The sequence below is a fragment of the Salvelinus namaycush genome, unplaced genomic scaffold, assembly GCF_016432855.1.
Source record: "Salvelinus namaycush isolate Seneca unplaced genomic scaffold, SaNama_1.0 Scaffold5, whole genome shotgun sequence".
NCBI lineage: Eukaryota > Metazoa > Chordata > Actinopteri > Salmoniformes > Salmonidae > Salvelinus > Salvelinus namaycush.
The window spans coordinates 411,618-427,891 of record NW_024061197.1 but is presented as its reverse complement, the minus strand read 5'-3'; the positions used below and the strand labels follow the sequence as shown (position 1 = coordinate 427,891).

Here is a 16,274-nt window from a genome sequence, read left to right as displayed (position 1 = left end):
GATCATCCTTGATATGTTTCTACAACTTGATTGGAGTCCACCTGTGGTACATTCAGTTGATAGGACATGATTTGGAAAGGCACACACCTGTCTATATAAGGAATTGTCCAAAGAGCAATCAGGCCTTTATGGTAGAGTGATCAGACTGAAGCCACTCCTCAGTAAAAGGCACATGACAGCCCGCTTGGAGTTTGCCAAAAGGCACCCAAAAGTCTCTCAGACCATGAGAAACAAGATTCTCTGGTCTGATGAAACCAATATTGAACGCTTTGGCCCGAATGCCAAGCGTCATGTCTGGAGGAAACCTGGCACCATCATTGAAGCATGGTGGTGGCAGCATCATGCTGTGGGGATGTTTTTTACCTGCAGGGACTGGGAGACTAGTCAGGATCTAGGGAAAGATGAACGGAGCAAAGTACAGAGAGATCCTTGATGAAAACCTGCTCCAGAGCACTCAGGACCTCAGACTGGGGCGAAGGTTCACCTTCCAACAGGACAACGAACCTAAGCACACAGCCAATACAACGCAGGAGTGGCTTCGGGACAAGTCTTTGAATATTCTTGAGTGGCCCAGCCAGAGCCCGGACTTGAACCCGATCGAACATCTCTGGAGAGACCTGAAAATAGCTGTGCAGCGACGCTCCCCATCCAACCTGACAGATCTTGAGAGGATCTGCTGAGAAGAATGGTAGGAAGTGTCACGCCCTGGCCATAGAGAGGCTTTTATTCTCTATTTTGGTTAGGCCAGGGTGTGACTAGGGTGGGCATTCTAGTTTCTTTATTTCTATGTTTTGTATTTCTATGTTTTGGCCGGGTATGGTTCTCAATCAGGGACAGCTGTCTATCGTTGTCTCTGATTGGGATTCATACTTAGGCAGCCTTTTTATCTTTGGTGTTTGTGGATAGTTGACTTTGTTAGTGGCACTGTAGCCCTGTTAAGCTTCACGGTTGTTTCTTCGTTTCTTGTTTTGTTGGCGACATTTACAATAATAAAAGAAAATACGCACACAACGCTGCACCTTGGTCTCCTTCCGACGACGGCCGTGACAGGAACTCCCCAAATACAGGTGTGCCAAACTTGTAGCGTCATACCCAAGAAGACTCGATGCTGTAATCGCTGCCAAAGGTGCTTCAATAAAGTACTGAGTAAAGGGTCTGAATACTTATGTAAATGTCATATTTCTTTTTGTTTATATATATAAATGTGCAAAAAAAAATCTAAAACCTGTTTTTGCTTTGTCATTATGGGGTATTGTGATGTCATTATGGGGTATTGTGATGTCATTATGGGGTATTGTGTGTAGATGGATGAGGGGGAAAACAACAATCGAATCCATTTTAGAATAAGGTTGTAACGTAACAAAATGTAGAAAAAGTCAAGGTTTGTGAATACTTTCTGAAGGCACCAGAAGTCCCTCTAAGTTTGGACTAATAGTCAGGTAAGAGTACAGGTGGCTAGAAACAGGTTACAGTGAGAGTAGACTACTGCTGAGAAACAGGCCCAGCCCTACTGCATGCCAACAAACACAAAACACACGGAAACAAAGAACACACAGAGAAAACATACTCAGGGTGTATCCCAAATGGTACCCTATTCCCTATAGGACCAGGGCCCTGGATGGAAAAGGGATGGGCCCTGGTCAAAAGTAGTGCACTATATAGGGAATAGGGTGCGACTTTGGAACGCACATTGAGACGGGCCCTGTACAGTATCATCCACCCAGGAAGATTCCTATGACATATTTAGGACTAGGTTAATGAGGGGGTGGGACTTGGATAATGGGGCGGGGCCTGGGAGTGGATAAGGGAAAGAGGGAAGCAGAGAGAGAGTTCTCCGTACTATCAACAGCTTCAACACATATCTATCTACACAGCTGGACAGGTAAGACTCTCTACTGAATGACATTCATTATTATTCTTGTTAGACAGGTTAAATAAAGGTTAAATTAAATAAATAAATAAAAGGTAAGAATCTATACTGAATGACATTCATTGTTATGGTCGTCGGGGTTGACCTGAGGCTTTCAGGTGTGAGGTTCCGGCCGTTTGATAACTTAGAACCCACTGGGCCAGAACTGGTTGAATCAATGTTGTTTCCACGTCATTTCAACCCCCAAACATCTGTGTGATGACGTTGCATCAACGTGGAAGACTGATTGGATTTGCATAAAGTCATCAACGTAATGGAATTATTATTTAAAAAGTCACCCAACTTCGAACCTAAATCCAATGACATGGGAGACATTTGTTGTTGATTTCACGTTGAATTCACATTAGTTGACAACTCAACCAAATGTAAATCAAAACTAGACGTTGAACTGACATCGGTACCCAGTGGATAGTTTCCATAGATTACACCGAAACAGATCTGAGACAGGCTACAGAAACTAAACCAAGCTGTTGAAATACTAATCATTCACTATCCACCTGTGAGACTTAGCAAGAGAGCGATGAGGTGTCAAAGTGTGTGATGTCATCAGGGGGTTAGGTGCTTGGGAGTTGTCTCTCTGTCATATGGAGTAGGTGTCTGGTCATGAGAGTTATAGAGCGACTGCCTTTAAAAAGCAACAAATCCCGTTGAAAACGTCCTATGGGGTGTCCATATGGAGTAGGTGTCTGGTCTGAGAGTTATAGAGCAACAAATCCCGTTGAAAACGTCCTATGGGGTGTCCATATGAGTCAGAAACAGTTATTCTAGTGTCACAATTGACTACAAAGTGAAAATAGGATCATGTTGGTCATAAAGTCTCGTCTAAAATGGAGTTTGGAACATCCATGCATCACAATGGGTAAATGAATGCTGGGCTTTGATTTGTTGATGTCCTTTAGCCCACTAACATGGGTTGAACAGCTGTCGTGATCGCTCTCTATCCGATGGCACAGACAGTGAGACAGACCTGTTCAGCAGCTCCGACTGTTTACGTGAGACAACACGTAGACAACACATTCTTACTCCAGAAATACTGCACCAAACACCTTAGTTCGATGTAAAATTGCGCAACTAAAAAAATCCTTGACAAATAGGCTACGGTGTCTCATGAGGGACAAACATCACTAACCAAACGCAGAATCGGTCAGGGGAAAAAATCAAGTTTTTCTAATGAGCAACAGAAAAACAGGTGCCAATCGGTGTGTTCAGTGGTTCTATAAGGGTTCATTATAAACTGGGTGGTTTGAGCCCTGAATTCTGATTGGCTGAAAGCCATGGTATATCAGACCATATGCCACGGGTATGACAAAACATTTATTTTTACTGCTCTAATTACGTTGGTAACCAGTTGATAATAGAAATAATGCTCCTCTGCGGTGTGTGATATATGGCCAATATACCACGGCTAAGGGCTGTGTCCAGGCACTCTGCGTTGTGTCGTATTAAGGAACAGCCCTTAGCAGTGATATGTTGGCCATATACCACACCTCCTCGGGCCTTATTGTTTAATTATAGACTACCCTGACTTTCTCTGTTTCCTATTTCTATCATGTTAAATATTAACCACTACCAGTATGGACTGTCAGTCGGTCTAATAAGCCAATTTACTGTTAGTTCCCTCCGGTTGGTATAGTCTACATCACCATTCCATTTAATAACACTGTTTCATTTGTCTTCATTTGCTTCCTCTGTAAACACACCATGTCGTTGTTGCTGAGGATCATTAGTAACAGTTGATAATATATATTTATTTTTTTAAACGAATATTGAGGCAAATTAAATTGGTTATGGAGCAGAGCACAGATCAAGTCGTAACATTTTGTACCTGACTTGGCTGTGTCATCAACACAATATCACACGCAATTCCTGCAAATATGTCCAAAAAGTATTTCAGCAGATTTTTTAAGTTTTTGTGTGGTTTTGTGTGGCTTAATTTGTGTGAAAATACACACATTTTCAGAATAGTCTTTTGGAAGTTATTAGACCAATGCATGATGGGCAATGGAGTTCTACACTGGCTTTTTGTGTCCCACATTTATTTATATAAAAAAACAAACGTGTTAACAACCCAATATTGTTCATCAACCAGGTTTTCACAGAAATTATTATAATAGTAGCCTTACGTTGTTTTATTATTATTATTATTATAGATATTATTATTATAGATATTATTATTATTATTATTAATGCCAATACTGTTTTCTATTCTTGTTTTCACTTAACACTTTGGGATAATGGTGCTGTGTCGGATTTTATGAGGGTTGCCAGATTGGAGTAAAAAGCTGTTTTTGTCTGGGCTTTTTGTTGTTGTGTGGTATCGATGAAGGTATTTGATTGGGAAATGGGGATACATGTTCATGATGGGAAATTAATTCATCAATAAATGTGGGGAATTTTATTTTATTTAACCTTTATTTAACTAGGCATCGTTAAAACAGAAGGCCTGTCAAAAAAAATCTGTTTGGTTTAAATTCCCCTGGTGCATCTGTATGGTATTTGCAACTATAACAAGTCTGGACTATGATCAATTAAACCATATCAATAACAAGTCTAAACTATGATCAATTAAGCCATATCAATAACAAGTCTAAACTATGATCAATTAAGCCATATCAATAACAAGTCTGGACTATGATCAATTAAGCCATATCAATAACAAGTCTGGACTATGATCAATTAAGCCATATCAATAACAAGTCTGGACTATGATCAATTAAGCCATATCAATAACAAGTCTGGACTATGATCAATTAAGCCATATCAATAACAAGTCTGGACTATGATCAATTAAGCCATATCAATAACAAGTGGACTATGATCAATTAAGCCATATCAATAACAAGTCTAGACTATAATCAATTAAACCATATCAATAACAAGTCTGGACTATGATCAATTAAGCCATATCAATAACAAGTCTGGACTATGATCAATTAAGCCATATCAATAACAAGTCTGGACTATGATCAATTAAGCCATATCAATAACAAGTGGACTATGATCAATTAAGCCATATCAATAACAAGTCTAGACTATAATCAATTAAACCATATCAATAACAAGTCTGGACTATGATCAATTAAGCCATATCAATAACAAGTCTGGACTATGATCAATTAAGCCATATCAATAACAAGTCTAGACTATGATCAATTAAACCATATCAATAACAAGTCTGGACTATGATCAATTAAGCCATATCAATAACAAGTGGACTATGATCAATTAAGCCATATCAATAACAAGTCTAGACTATAATCAATTAAACCATATCAATAACAAGTCTGGACTATGATCAATTAAGCCATATCAATAACAAGTCTGGACTATGATCAATTAAGCCATATCAATAACAAGTCTAGACTATGATCAATTAAGCCATATCAATAACAAGTCTAGACTATGATCAATTAAGCCATATCAATAACAAGTCTAGACTATGATCAATTAAGCCATATCAATAACAAGTCTGGACTATGATCAATTAAGCCATATCAATAACAAGTCTGGACTATGATCAATTAAACCATATCAATAACAAGTCTGGACTATGATCAATTAAGCCATATCAATAACAAGTCTAGACTACGATCAATTAAGCCATATCAATAACAAGTCTGGACTATGATCAATTAAGCCATATCAATAACAAGTCTAGACTACGATCAATTAAGCCATATCAATAACAAGTCTGGACTACGATCAATTAAGCCATATCAATAACAAGTCTGGACTACGATCAACTAAGCCATATCAATGCAGTTAAACAGGTTAATGTAAAATAATGATTTATGTTGGCTTACACTTACGGCACTTCCAAGGCCGTTTCATGATGATTATTACGGTCCTGTCAAACATGTTATATAATTAGGCTGTTGTAACAAGGCATATGCCAGCATTGTTGGACTACTGCCTCTGCCCAGAGGCCTACAAGACTTTCACGGCACCGGCCGTTAGAGCTCACTTTGCCACGTATGAGCCCTGGTTAGAGTCCGTGTTGCAGCTCACTTTGCCACGTATGAGCCCTGGTTAGAGTCCGTGTTGCAGCTCACTTTGCCACGTATGAGCCCTGGTTAGAGTCCCTGTTGCAGCTCACTTTGCCACGTATGAGCCCTGGTTAGAGTCCGTGTTGCAGCTCTCACTGTCTTCCGCTACACTGGTGGCAGCGTTGGGATCACGTCCAGCTCACGTCTAGTTATGTGACCTAGTGGTGGGAAGCGTTCTGTTTTTCAACATTGTGTTGGATGTAATTACGTTGATGTATCTAGTGAACAATGGATAAGCAGCAATGGGCGTGATGGATAGAAGTCGTCACGACAGGTGTGAACAAGCCTTACAGGTGTGAACAAGCCTTTCATCAGTTGCCTGAAGCTGAATAGGAAGTGTTATGACCCGACCAGTTACTCAGAACAACATCCACTGTGACTGTCTCATTTACATAAGTGCACTTACCAGTGTGGACCCAAAACAAATACATTCTACACATTTATAAACTACCTGTTTAAAGTGTTATTATAACCAGGGCCCCCGAGTGGCGCAGCGGTCTAAGACACTGCATCTCAGTGTAAGAGGTGTCCCTGGTTCAAATCTAGGCTGTATCACATCCGGCCGTGATTGGGAGTGCCGTAGGGCGGTGCACAATTGGCCCGGCGTCGTCCGGGTTTGGCCGTCATTGTAAATAAGAATTTGTTCATAACTGACTTGCCTAGTTAAATAAAGGTGAAATATAAAACCATGGTGTTATTTTAGTACTGAAGTATATATGTGTTGATTAATTATTGCTTTCTTCAGTGGAAATACAGAATATGTATAAAAATACCAAATATACCAAAAGCTAAATCAAGCAGAGATTTCCGACTCTTTAACCATGTAGTCATTACTGCAACATTCAAACTACAAACATTTAACCAGTTAAAGATAATGAATACATTAGATACAAATATATTATTAAAAATAATGAATACAAAAGTCAAGAGTTGGCTATAACCTGAGTACAAACAAAGTGAGTGTGTGTATATGTGTGTAAGTGTTTGTGTGTGTATTATGGGTGTGTATTATATTTCCCATCATAAAAATGTATACACATTCCCCAATCAAATACCTTAACCGATACCAAATTCTATAAAAAATACATCTGTATTTTTTTCTCCAATCTGGCAACCCTCATGAAATTGTATTAAATTAATTTTGACAAAAATTATGTAATGTACACAAAAAAGTGGAGCCTCGTATTAAATGCTTTTTAACAAAAATGATGTAATGTACACAAAAGTGGAGCCTCGTATTAAATGCATTTTAACAAAAATGATGTAATGTAGGCTCCACGAAATATGGAATGCGTTATGAAGAAAATCGTGTAGGACTACTGTTGCCTACACAGTAAAAGGGCCTTTATGACTACAAGAGTACGAGTATCCCAAAGTGTTCAGTGAAAACAATCATAGAAAACAGTATTGGAGTGAATAAATTAAAATAAACAGTGTAAGGTACTATTATAATTATTTCTGTGAAAACCTGGTTGATGAACAATATTGGGTTGTTAACACGTTTGTTTTTTTATATAAATAAATGTGGGACACAAAAAAAGCCTGTGTAGAACTCCATTGCCCAAAATGCATTGGTCTAATAACTTCCAAAAGATTGTTCCGAAATTTGCCTCCCCCAAAAAATGTATTCTCTTATGAATGAAGTCGCAAAGAACAATTGGGTATTTTCCTACGAATTACATCACACACATATTTTTTCTTTGTGCATAAAGGCTCACCAAACCTGTTTTCATGATTCATAAATACTATCCTAACCATAAATAATCTACAAGGTAAGAGGTTTTTTAAACTACCAATTGGTGCTGAAACGGAGAGGAATGTGCATATACACGACTTGGCCGAAAGTGGAAGAAATGTGTGGATTCAGCTATTTCAGTCACACCCGTTGCTGACAGGTGTACAAAATCGAGCACACAGCTCTGCAATCTCTATAGACAAACATTAGCAGTAGAATGGCCTGTACTGAAAACCTCAGTGACTTTCAACGTTAGTTCGTTCAATTTCTGCCCTGGTAGAGCTGCCCCGGTCAAATGGAAGTGCTGTTATTGTGAAGTGGAAATGTCTAGGAGCAACAACGGCTCAGCCGTGAAGTGGTAGGCCACACAAGCTCACAGGACGGAACTGCTGAGTCCTGAAGCACGTAGCGCGTAAAAAATCCTCTGTCCTTGGTAGCAAAACACTCTCTACTGAGTTCCAAACTGCCTCTGGAAACAACATCGGCACAAGAACTGTTCGTCAGGAGATTACTGAAATGGGTTTCCATGGCCGAGCAGCCACACACAAACCTAAGATCACAATGCGCAATGCTAAGCATTGGGTGGAGTGGTGTAAAGCTCGCCCCCATTGGACTCTGGAGCAGTGGAAATGCGTTCTCTAAAGTGATGGACGAAATCTGCGTTTGGCGGATGCCAGGAGAACGCTACCAGCCCCGATGCATAGTGCCAACTGTAAAGTTTGGTGGAGGAGGAATAATGGTCTGGGGCTGTTTTTACTTCGTTTGGGCTAGGCCCCTTTGTTCAAGTGAAGGTAAATCTTAATGCTACAGCGTACAATGACATTCTAGACAATTCTGTGCTTCCAACTTTGTGGCAACAGTTTGGGAAAGGCAGGGAAGGGACGGATCCTGTAGGGCACCAGAGGAGACAGACAGGGAAGGGAAGCATCCTGTAGGGCACCAGAGGAGACAGACAGGGAAGCATCCTGCATGGCACCAGAGGAGACAGACAGGGAAGGGAAGCATCCTGCATGGCACCAGAGGAGACAGACAGGGAAGGGAAGCATCCTGCATGGCACCAGAGGAGACAGACAGGGAAGGGAAGCATCCTGCAGGGCACCAGAGGAGACAGACAGGGAAGGGAAGCATCCTGCAGGGCACCAGAGGAGACAGACAGGGAAGAGAAGCATCCTGCAGGGCACCAGAGGAGACAGACAGGGAAGGGAAGCATCCTGCAGGGCACCAGAGGAGACAGACAGGGAAGGGAAGCATCCTGTAAGGGCACCAGAGGAGACAGATAGGGAAGCATCCTGCAGGGCACCAGAGGAGACAGACAGGGAAGGGAAGCATCCTGTAGGGCACCAGAGGAGACAGACAGGGAAGCATCCTGCAGGGCACCAGAGGAGACAGACAGGGAAGCATCCTGTAGGGCACCAGAGGAGACAGACAGGGAAGGGAAGCATCCTGTAGGGCACCAGAGGAGACAGACAGGGAAGGGAAGCATCCTGTAGGGCTGCATTCCTCCTCTTCTGTTCTATGGGTTTATGACTGCTTCCACCAAGGTGTGTGTGTGTGTGTGTTTAAGTGTCTGTGTCTATTCCATATGTGTGTGTGTGTGTGTGTGTGTGTGTGTGTGTGTGTGTGTGTGTGTGTGTGTGTGTGTGTGTGTGTGTGTGTGTGTGTGTGTGTGTGTGTGTATGTGTGCGTTTACATGTGTCTGTGTGTGTCTGTAGGCCTTTGGTCCCCACCCTAGTGTATGTGTGCGTTTACATGTGTCTGTAGGCCTTTGGTCCCCACCCTAGTTAAAATAGTCATCCTTCATGTTGCATAGTGTATAATCCCACTGACAGCAGAGGACTGAGTGACAAACAGTTAAAACTCTTTGTCTGATGGATGGGCAGGGTGTGTGTGTGTGTGTGTGTGTGTGTGAGGCCACAGGCAGGTTCTAGTATAGGAGCTGGTCCGTATGTCTGAGCCTGGGGTAGAGTTAGATTTGGGTCAGATAGATAATTCCATCTCAGGTCAGGTTTAACAGGTACAGGATAGAGAGTCAGTCTTCTAGCTTCCAAATGGAATCCTTACAACATTCTGAACCTTTTGTCCCAGAATTCCCTGCTTTGCAGAAGGTTGCAGCAACACAACACTGATCCAGTAATGAGATCATCTCACTATATAAATGTTCTGCTGTTTGTGGATTGGGGTCAGAGACAGTGAGCTACAACAGTATCGGAACAGTGACACATTGGTTGTTATTTTGGCTCTCTACTCCAGCACTTTGAAATTATACGATGACTATGAGGTTAAAGGTCAGAGTGCAGACAATCATTTGAGAGTATATTTTCATCTGTATCAGGTGAACCGTTTAGAAATGACAGCACTTTTTGTACATAGTCCCCCCCCCCCATTTTACAGGACCAAAAGTATTTGAACAAATTCCCTTGTATGTATTAAAATAGTCCAAAGTCCCATATTTGGTCCCATATTCCTGTGGTTGTTTTGTAATGTTTCTTCTTTGTGGAATTCAGGAAGAGTAGATGTTGCCATAGTAACGGCTAATGGAAACCAAATATATAGCTCTCTAAATGACAGTGACTCATAACCAACACAGTGGAGCACTAGTCTGGGTACCAGTCTGTTAGGCCGTCATTCCACTCATGCTAAACATCTGACACGGAGTACAAGGAGTGGAATGTCAGCTAAACAGACTGGTACTTAGACTAGTGAAGCCTCGCCTGTAACCTTCAGAAGACACAAGACGACACTCCCTGAACAACTACAGGACACTGAGGTTGATCAGCTCATTCTTACCATAACTATTAGACTGTAGAGGATGCTGAATGACAGGTTTCAGCTGTGTGTGTGTGTGTGTGTGTGTGTGTGTGTGTGTGTGTGTGTGTGTGTGTGTGTGTGTGTGTGTGTGTGTGTGTGTGTGTGTGTTCTCCGTACCTGGTGTTATGACACCACCTAGTGACTGAATAGAGCATTATGTCAGCCTGGGTTGGACTAGCATTATGTCAGTCTGGGTGGGACTAGCATTATGTCAGTCTGGGTTGGACTATCAATCAATCAATTTTATTTTATATAGCCCTTCGTACATCAGCTAATATCTCGAAGTGCTGTACAGAAACCCAGCCTAAAACCCCAAACAGCTAGTAATGCAGGTGTAGAAGCACGGTGGCTAGGAAAAACTCCCTAGAAAGGCCAAAACCTAGGAAGAAACCTAGAGAGGAACCAGGCTATGAGGGGTGGCCAGTCCTCTTCTGGCTGTGCCGGGTGGAGATTATAACAGAACTATGCCAAGATGTTCAAAAATGTTCATAAGTGACAAGCATGGTCAAATAATAATCATGAATAATTTTCAGTTGGCTTTTCATAGCTGATCATTAAGAGTTGAAAAACAACAGGTCTGGGACAGGTGGCGGTTCCATAACCGCAGGCAGAACAGCTGAAACTGGAATAGCAGCAAGGCCAGGCGGACTGGGGACAGCAAGGAGTCACCACGGGCGGCAGTCCCGACGCATGGTCCTAGGGCCCAGGTCCTCCGAGAGAAAGAAAGAGAGAAGGAGAAAATTAGAGAGAGCCAAGATTTTCAAAATGTTCATAAATGACAAGCATGGTCAAATAATAATCAGGAATAAATCTCAGTTGGCTTTTCATAGCCGATCATTAAGAGTTGAAAACAGCAGGTCTGGGACAGGTAGGGGTTCCATAACCGCAGGCAGAACAGTTGAAACTGGAATAGCAGCAAGGCCAGGCGGACTGGGGACAGCAAGGAGTCACCACGGCCGGTAGTCCCGACGTATGGTCCTAGGGCTCAGGTCCTCCGAGAGAAAGAAAGAGAGAAGGAGAAAATTAGAGAGAGCCAAGATTTTCAAAATGTTCATAAATGACAAGCATGGTCAAATAATAATCAGGAATAAATCTCAGTTGGCTTTTCATAGCCGATCATTAAGAGTTGAAAACAGCAGGTCTGGGACAGGTAGGGGTTTCGTAACCGCAGGCAGAACAGTTGAAACTGGAATAGCAGCAAGGCCAGGCGGACTGGGGACAGCAAGGTGTCAGCATGCCCGGTAGTCCTGACGTATGGTCCTAGGGCTCAGGTTCTCAGAGAGAAAGAGAGAACGAGAGAATTAGAGAGAGCATACTTAAATTCACACAGGACACTGGATAAGACAGGAGAAGTACTCCAGGTATAACCAACTGACCCTAGCCCCCCGACACATAAACTACTGCAGCATAAATACTGGAGGCTGAGACAGGAGCGGTCAGGAGACACTGTGGCCCCATCCGAAGAAACCCCCGGACAGGGCCAAACAGGAAGGATATAACCCCACCCACTTTGCCAAAGCACAGCCCCCGCACCACTAGAGGGATATCCTCAACCACCAACTTACAATCCTGAGACAAGGCCGAGTATAGCCCACAAAGGTCTCCACCACAGCACAAACCAAGGGGGGGCGCCAACCCAGACAGGAAGATCACGTCAGTAACTCAACCCACTCAAGTGACGCACCCCTCCTAGGGACGGCATGAAAGAGCACCAGCAAGCCAGTGACTCAGCCCCTGTAACAGGGTTAGAGGCAGAGAATCCCAGTGGAGAGAGGGGAACCGGCCTGGCAGAGACAGCAAGGGCGGTTCGTTGCTCCAGAACGAGCAACGAACCGTCAGTCTGGGTTGGACTAGCATTATGTCAGTCTGGGTTGGACTTGCATTATGTCAGCCTGGGTTGGACTAGCATTATGTCACCCTGGGTTGGACTAGCATTATGTCAGTCTGGGTGGGACTAGAATTATGTCAGTCTGGGTTGGACTAGCATTATGTCAGTCTGGGTTGGACTAGCATTATGTCAGTCTGGGTTGGGCTAGCATTATGTCAGTCTGGGTTGGACTAGCATTATGTTAGTCTGGGTTGGACTAGCATTATGTCAGCCTGGGTTGGACTAGCATTATGTCAGTCTGGGTTGGACTAGCATTATGTCAGTCTGGGTTGGACTTGCATTATGTCAGTCTGGGTTGGATTAGCATTATGTCAGTCTGGGATGGACTAGCATTATGTCAGTCTGGGTTGGACTAGCATTATGTCAGTCTGGGTTGGACTAGCATTATGTCAGTCTGGGTTGGACTAGCATTATGTCAGTCTGGGTTGGATTAGCATTATGTCAGTCTGGGTTGGATTAGCATTATGTCAGTCTGGGTTGGACTAGCATTATGTCAGTCTGGGTTGGACTAGCATTATGTCAGTCTGGGTTGGACTAGCATTATGTCAGTCTGGGTTGGACTAGCATTATGTCAGCCTGGGTTGGACTAGCATTATGTCAGTCTGGGTTGGACTAGCATTATGTCAGCCTGGGTTGGACTAGCATTATGTCAGTTATACACCATTTATAGAGGTTCACAAGCGCTTATAGATGATTTGTGAAATAATAGTTTTTTATGTAGCGCTTATGAAGCCTCTCACTCCAGCCCTGCCTGTAAAACACCTGATTCAAGTCTTGATTAGACATGATGATTGGTTGATTCAGTCCTGATGAGCCTGGCTTGCTCCAGAGGACGATGCTGATGTTACAGTGCTTATGGTAGACACACCTAACCTCTGACCCCTCTCACAGAAAGCCCAGGCAGAAGACAATGAGCGTAAATGGAAAAGAACCTCCCCCCTACAACATACCAGGTACGTCAACATTCTGCTGTTCGCTGTAACATGAGGACTGTAAAGTTGTATTGTACAATTACATACTAGGTTGTAACTATACTGTAGCTGTGTATCATATAGGTTACGTCCCAGGTTGTAACTATACTGTAGCTGTGTGTCATATAGGTTACGTCCCAGGTTGTAACTACACTGTAGCTGTGTATCATATAGGTTACGTCCCAGGTTGTAACTATACTGTAGCTGTGTATCATATAGGTTACGTCCCAGGTTGTAACTATACTGTAGCTGTGTATCATATAGGTTACGTCCCAGGTTGTAACTATACTGTAGCTGTGTATCATATAGGTTACGTCCCAGGTTGTAACTATACTGTAGCTGTGTATCATATAGGTTACGTCCCAGGTTGTAACTATACTGTACCTGTGTATCATATAGGTTACGTCCCAGGTTGTAACTACACTGTAGCTGTGTATCATATAGGTTACGTCCCAGGTTGTAACTACACTGTAGCTGTGTATCATATAGGTTACGTCCCAGGTTGTAACTACACTGTAGCTGTGTGTCATATAGGTTACGTCCCAGGTTGTAACTACACTGTAGCTGTGTGTCATATAGGTTACGTCCCAGGTTGTAACTATACTGTAGCTGTGTGTCATATAGGTTACGTCCCAGGTTGTAACTATACTGTACCTGTGTATCATAAGTTCCAGCTGTCACTTGCTATAGATTGTCCTCAGTCTATTTTACATATTGGAGCCATCTAATCAAACTCTCTCTTTCTCTTTTCCTAACTCTCTATCAACCCCCCTGCAACTCTCTCCTTCTCTTCCCCCTCCCTCTCTCTCCTTCTCCCTCTCCCTCCCTCCGTCCCTCCGTCTCGCTCTCTTTCTCATCTCTCCCTCGCAACTCTCTCCTTCTCTTCCCCCTCCCTCTCTCTCCTTCTCCCTCTCCCTCCGTCCGTCCCTCCGTCTCTCTCTCCTTCTCATCTCTCCCCTCCCTCTGTCTCCCTCTCTCTTCCAGTTGAAGGACAGGGTGATAATGGGGTGAAGGTATATCATGTCCATACCCCCTTCAACCCTCCTTCCTCCACCATCCCCTCCAATAACTACTCTGTGTCTCAGTCTCAGGGCAAACCAGGTAAGCACTTCCTGTCTTAAGCCTAATTTATACTGTACGCAAGCACACAACACCAGAACTGTAGCGACATCAGCTAGCTCATCTAGCTAGCTAAAATGTAAATCTCATTGGTTGAAGAATTGTTCTGACTTTAAAAGAAACCTGAACACAATCATGGCGTATTTATAACCGGGAAAATCCCCCAGGTTCCAAGGGAAGCATTTTGAAGGCAGCATAAGTCTCTCTCTTGTCTCTACCCATTATACCATCTTTCTCTCCCTTGTTCCCAACTATACCAGCAGTGTTGGAGCCAGACAAAATATAACTTGTCCTCTCTCTCTCTTCCCCTAGTGTACACCAGTGGAGGAGGTGGTATTGGAGGAGGTGGTGAAACTCCTACTCAGAAGTTTGTGAGTTATGACGCAGAACTGGGCCGTTCAGAGGGCATGACCACCTGTACTTCCTGTCAACAACAGGTGATGACGAACGTCACCTATAAAGTCGGAGCCTTCGCCTGGCTATCGTGCATCCTCTTCATCCTCTGTGGGTGAGTAAAGAAGGGGAGGGGAGGGTGGGAGGGATAGAGGGGAACAGAGGGACCCATAAAGTGGTCTTCATCCTCTGTGGGGGAGTAAAGAAGAGGAGGGGGAGGGTGGGAGGGATAGAGGGGAACAGAGGGACCCATAAAGTGGTCTTCATCCTCTGTGGGGGAGTAAAGAAGAGGAGGGGGAGGAATTATAGAATGTCTTGATTCTTTTGAGGGAAGTAGACATGTCTAAAATCAACTGAACACCATGTCTCTCTCCCACCCTTCTCCCCCTCAATCTCCCACCCCTCTCTCCCCCACCACTTCCACTCTCCCCGTCTCCCATCCCCTCCTATCCCCCCCTCTCTCTCCCAGGTTGGTAGTGGGCTGCTGTCTGATCCCGTTCTTCTTGAAACACTTTAAGGATGTGTACCACTCCTGTCCTCGCTGTAACCGCATTATCCACGTGGAAAAGCCACGCTGCTGCTGACCGCCATACCACCACTAGGGGAGCTGCTGCTGACTGCCATAACAACACCCACCACTAGGGGAGCTGCTGCTGACCGCCATACCACCACCCACCACTAGGGGCGCTGCTGCTGACCGCCATAACAACACCCACCACTAGGGGAGCTGCTGCTGACTGCCAATATGCTTTACTACCAGCAGGGGAGCTGTGGCTCTGCTCTCAGTCTGGGCTGGATTCCATTAGAAATGCATCAGTACAGTGAAATGCCTTTCTCACAGGAAACATGCTCCCTTTCCCTCATGCACCCACAGCTCGGTGGAGGAATTTGAGAGTGGTTATATTTATCCAGCCCCATCCCTCAGCTGTTTACCAATGCAGTGGCGGGGTCAGGGTGACCGTTTGGTAGTTCTTTGAATTGCAGATTGCCCTTTAAAATGTGGGTTTCAATACTGCTCTTATCTACACTCTTTCATAACAGCGAGGGAGAGGAAAAGGGGGGATGTTTTCAGAATGGAATCCAGCCGAAGGGAGAGACCCCCTAGCAGCAGCCCCACAGAAACCTACAGGATTACACAGTCATAGGATGAATCCCAAAATGGCACCCTACTCCCTATATAGTGCACTACGTTCGAGAGGGAGCTAGTACAAAGTAGTGCACTACATAGGGAATAGGTTACAATTTGGTACACACATTAGTTTAAATGCTGACCTAATTTACTGTACCAGAGGGTTGTAAATAGTATGAATCTGTGAACTATTTTTTTGTCAAATTAAAATAAAAACAAGCTAGTAGATGAAGATGTGGTAGAGCTCAACCTGGA

At 43.6% G+C, this 16,274-nt stretch overlaps 1 protein-coding gene across 1 annotated transcript; it reads left to right on the top strand.

The window, feature by feature from the left end:
• Positions 1–13,317: 13,317 nt before the first annotated feature.
• On the top strand, positions 13,318–15,474 carry LOC120041649 (lipopolysaccharide-induced tumor necrosis factor-alpha factor homolog). The gene is made up of 4 exons (XM_038986515.1): positions 13,318–13,360; positions 14,363–14,479; positions 14,810–15,005; positions 15,360–15,474. Exons 1-4 carry the CDS (start codon positions 13,318–13,320, stop codon positions 15,472–15,474), a joined length of 471 nt encoding a protein of 156 aa, XP_038842443.1.
• The last annotated feature ends 800 nt before the right edge of the window (positions 15,475–16,274 follow it).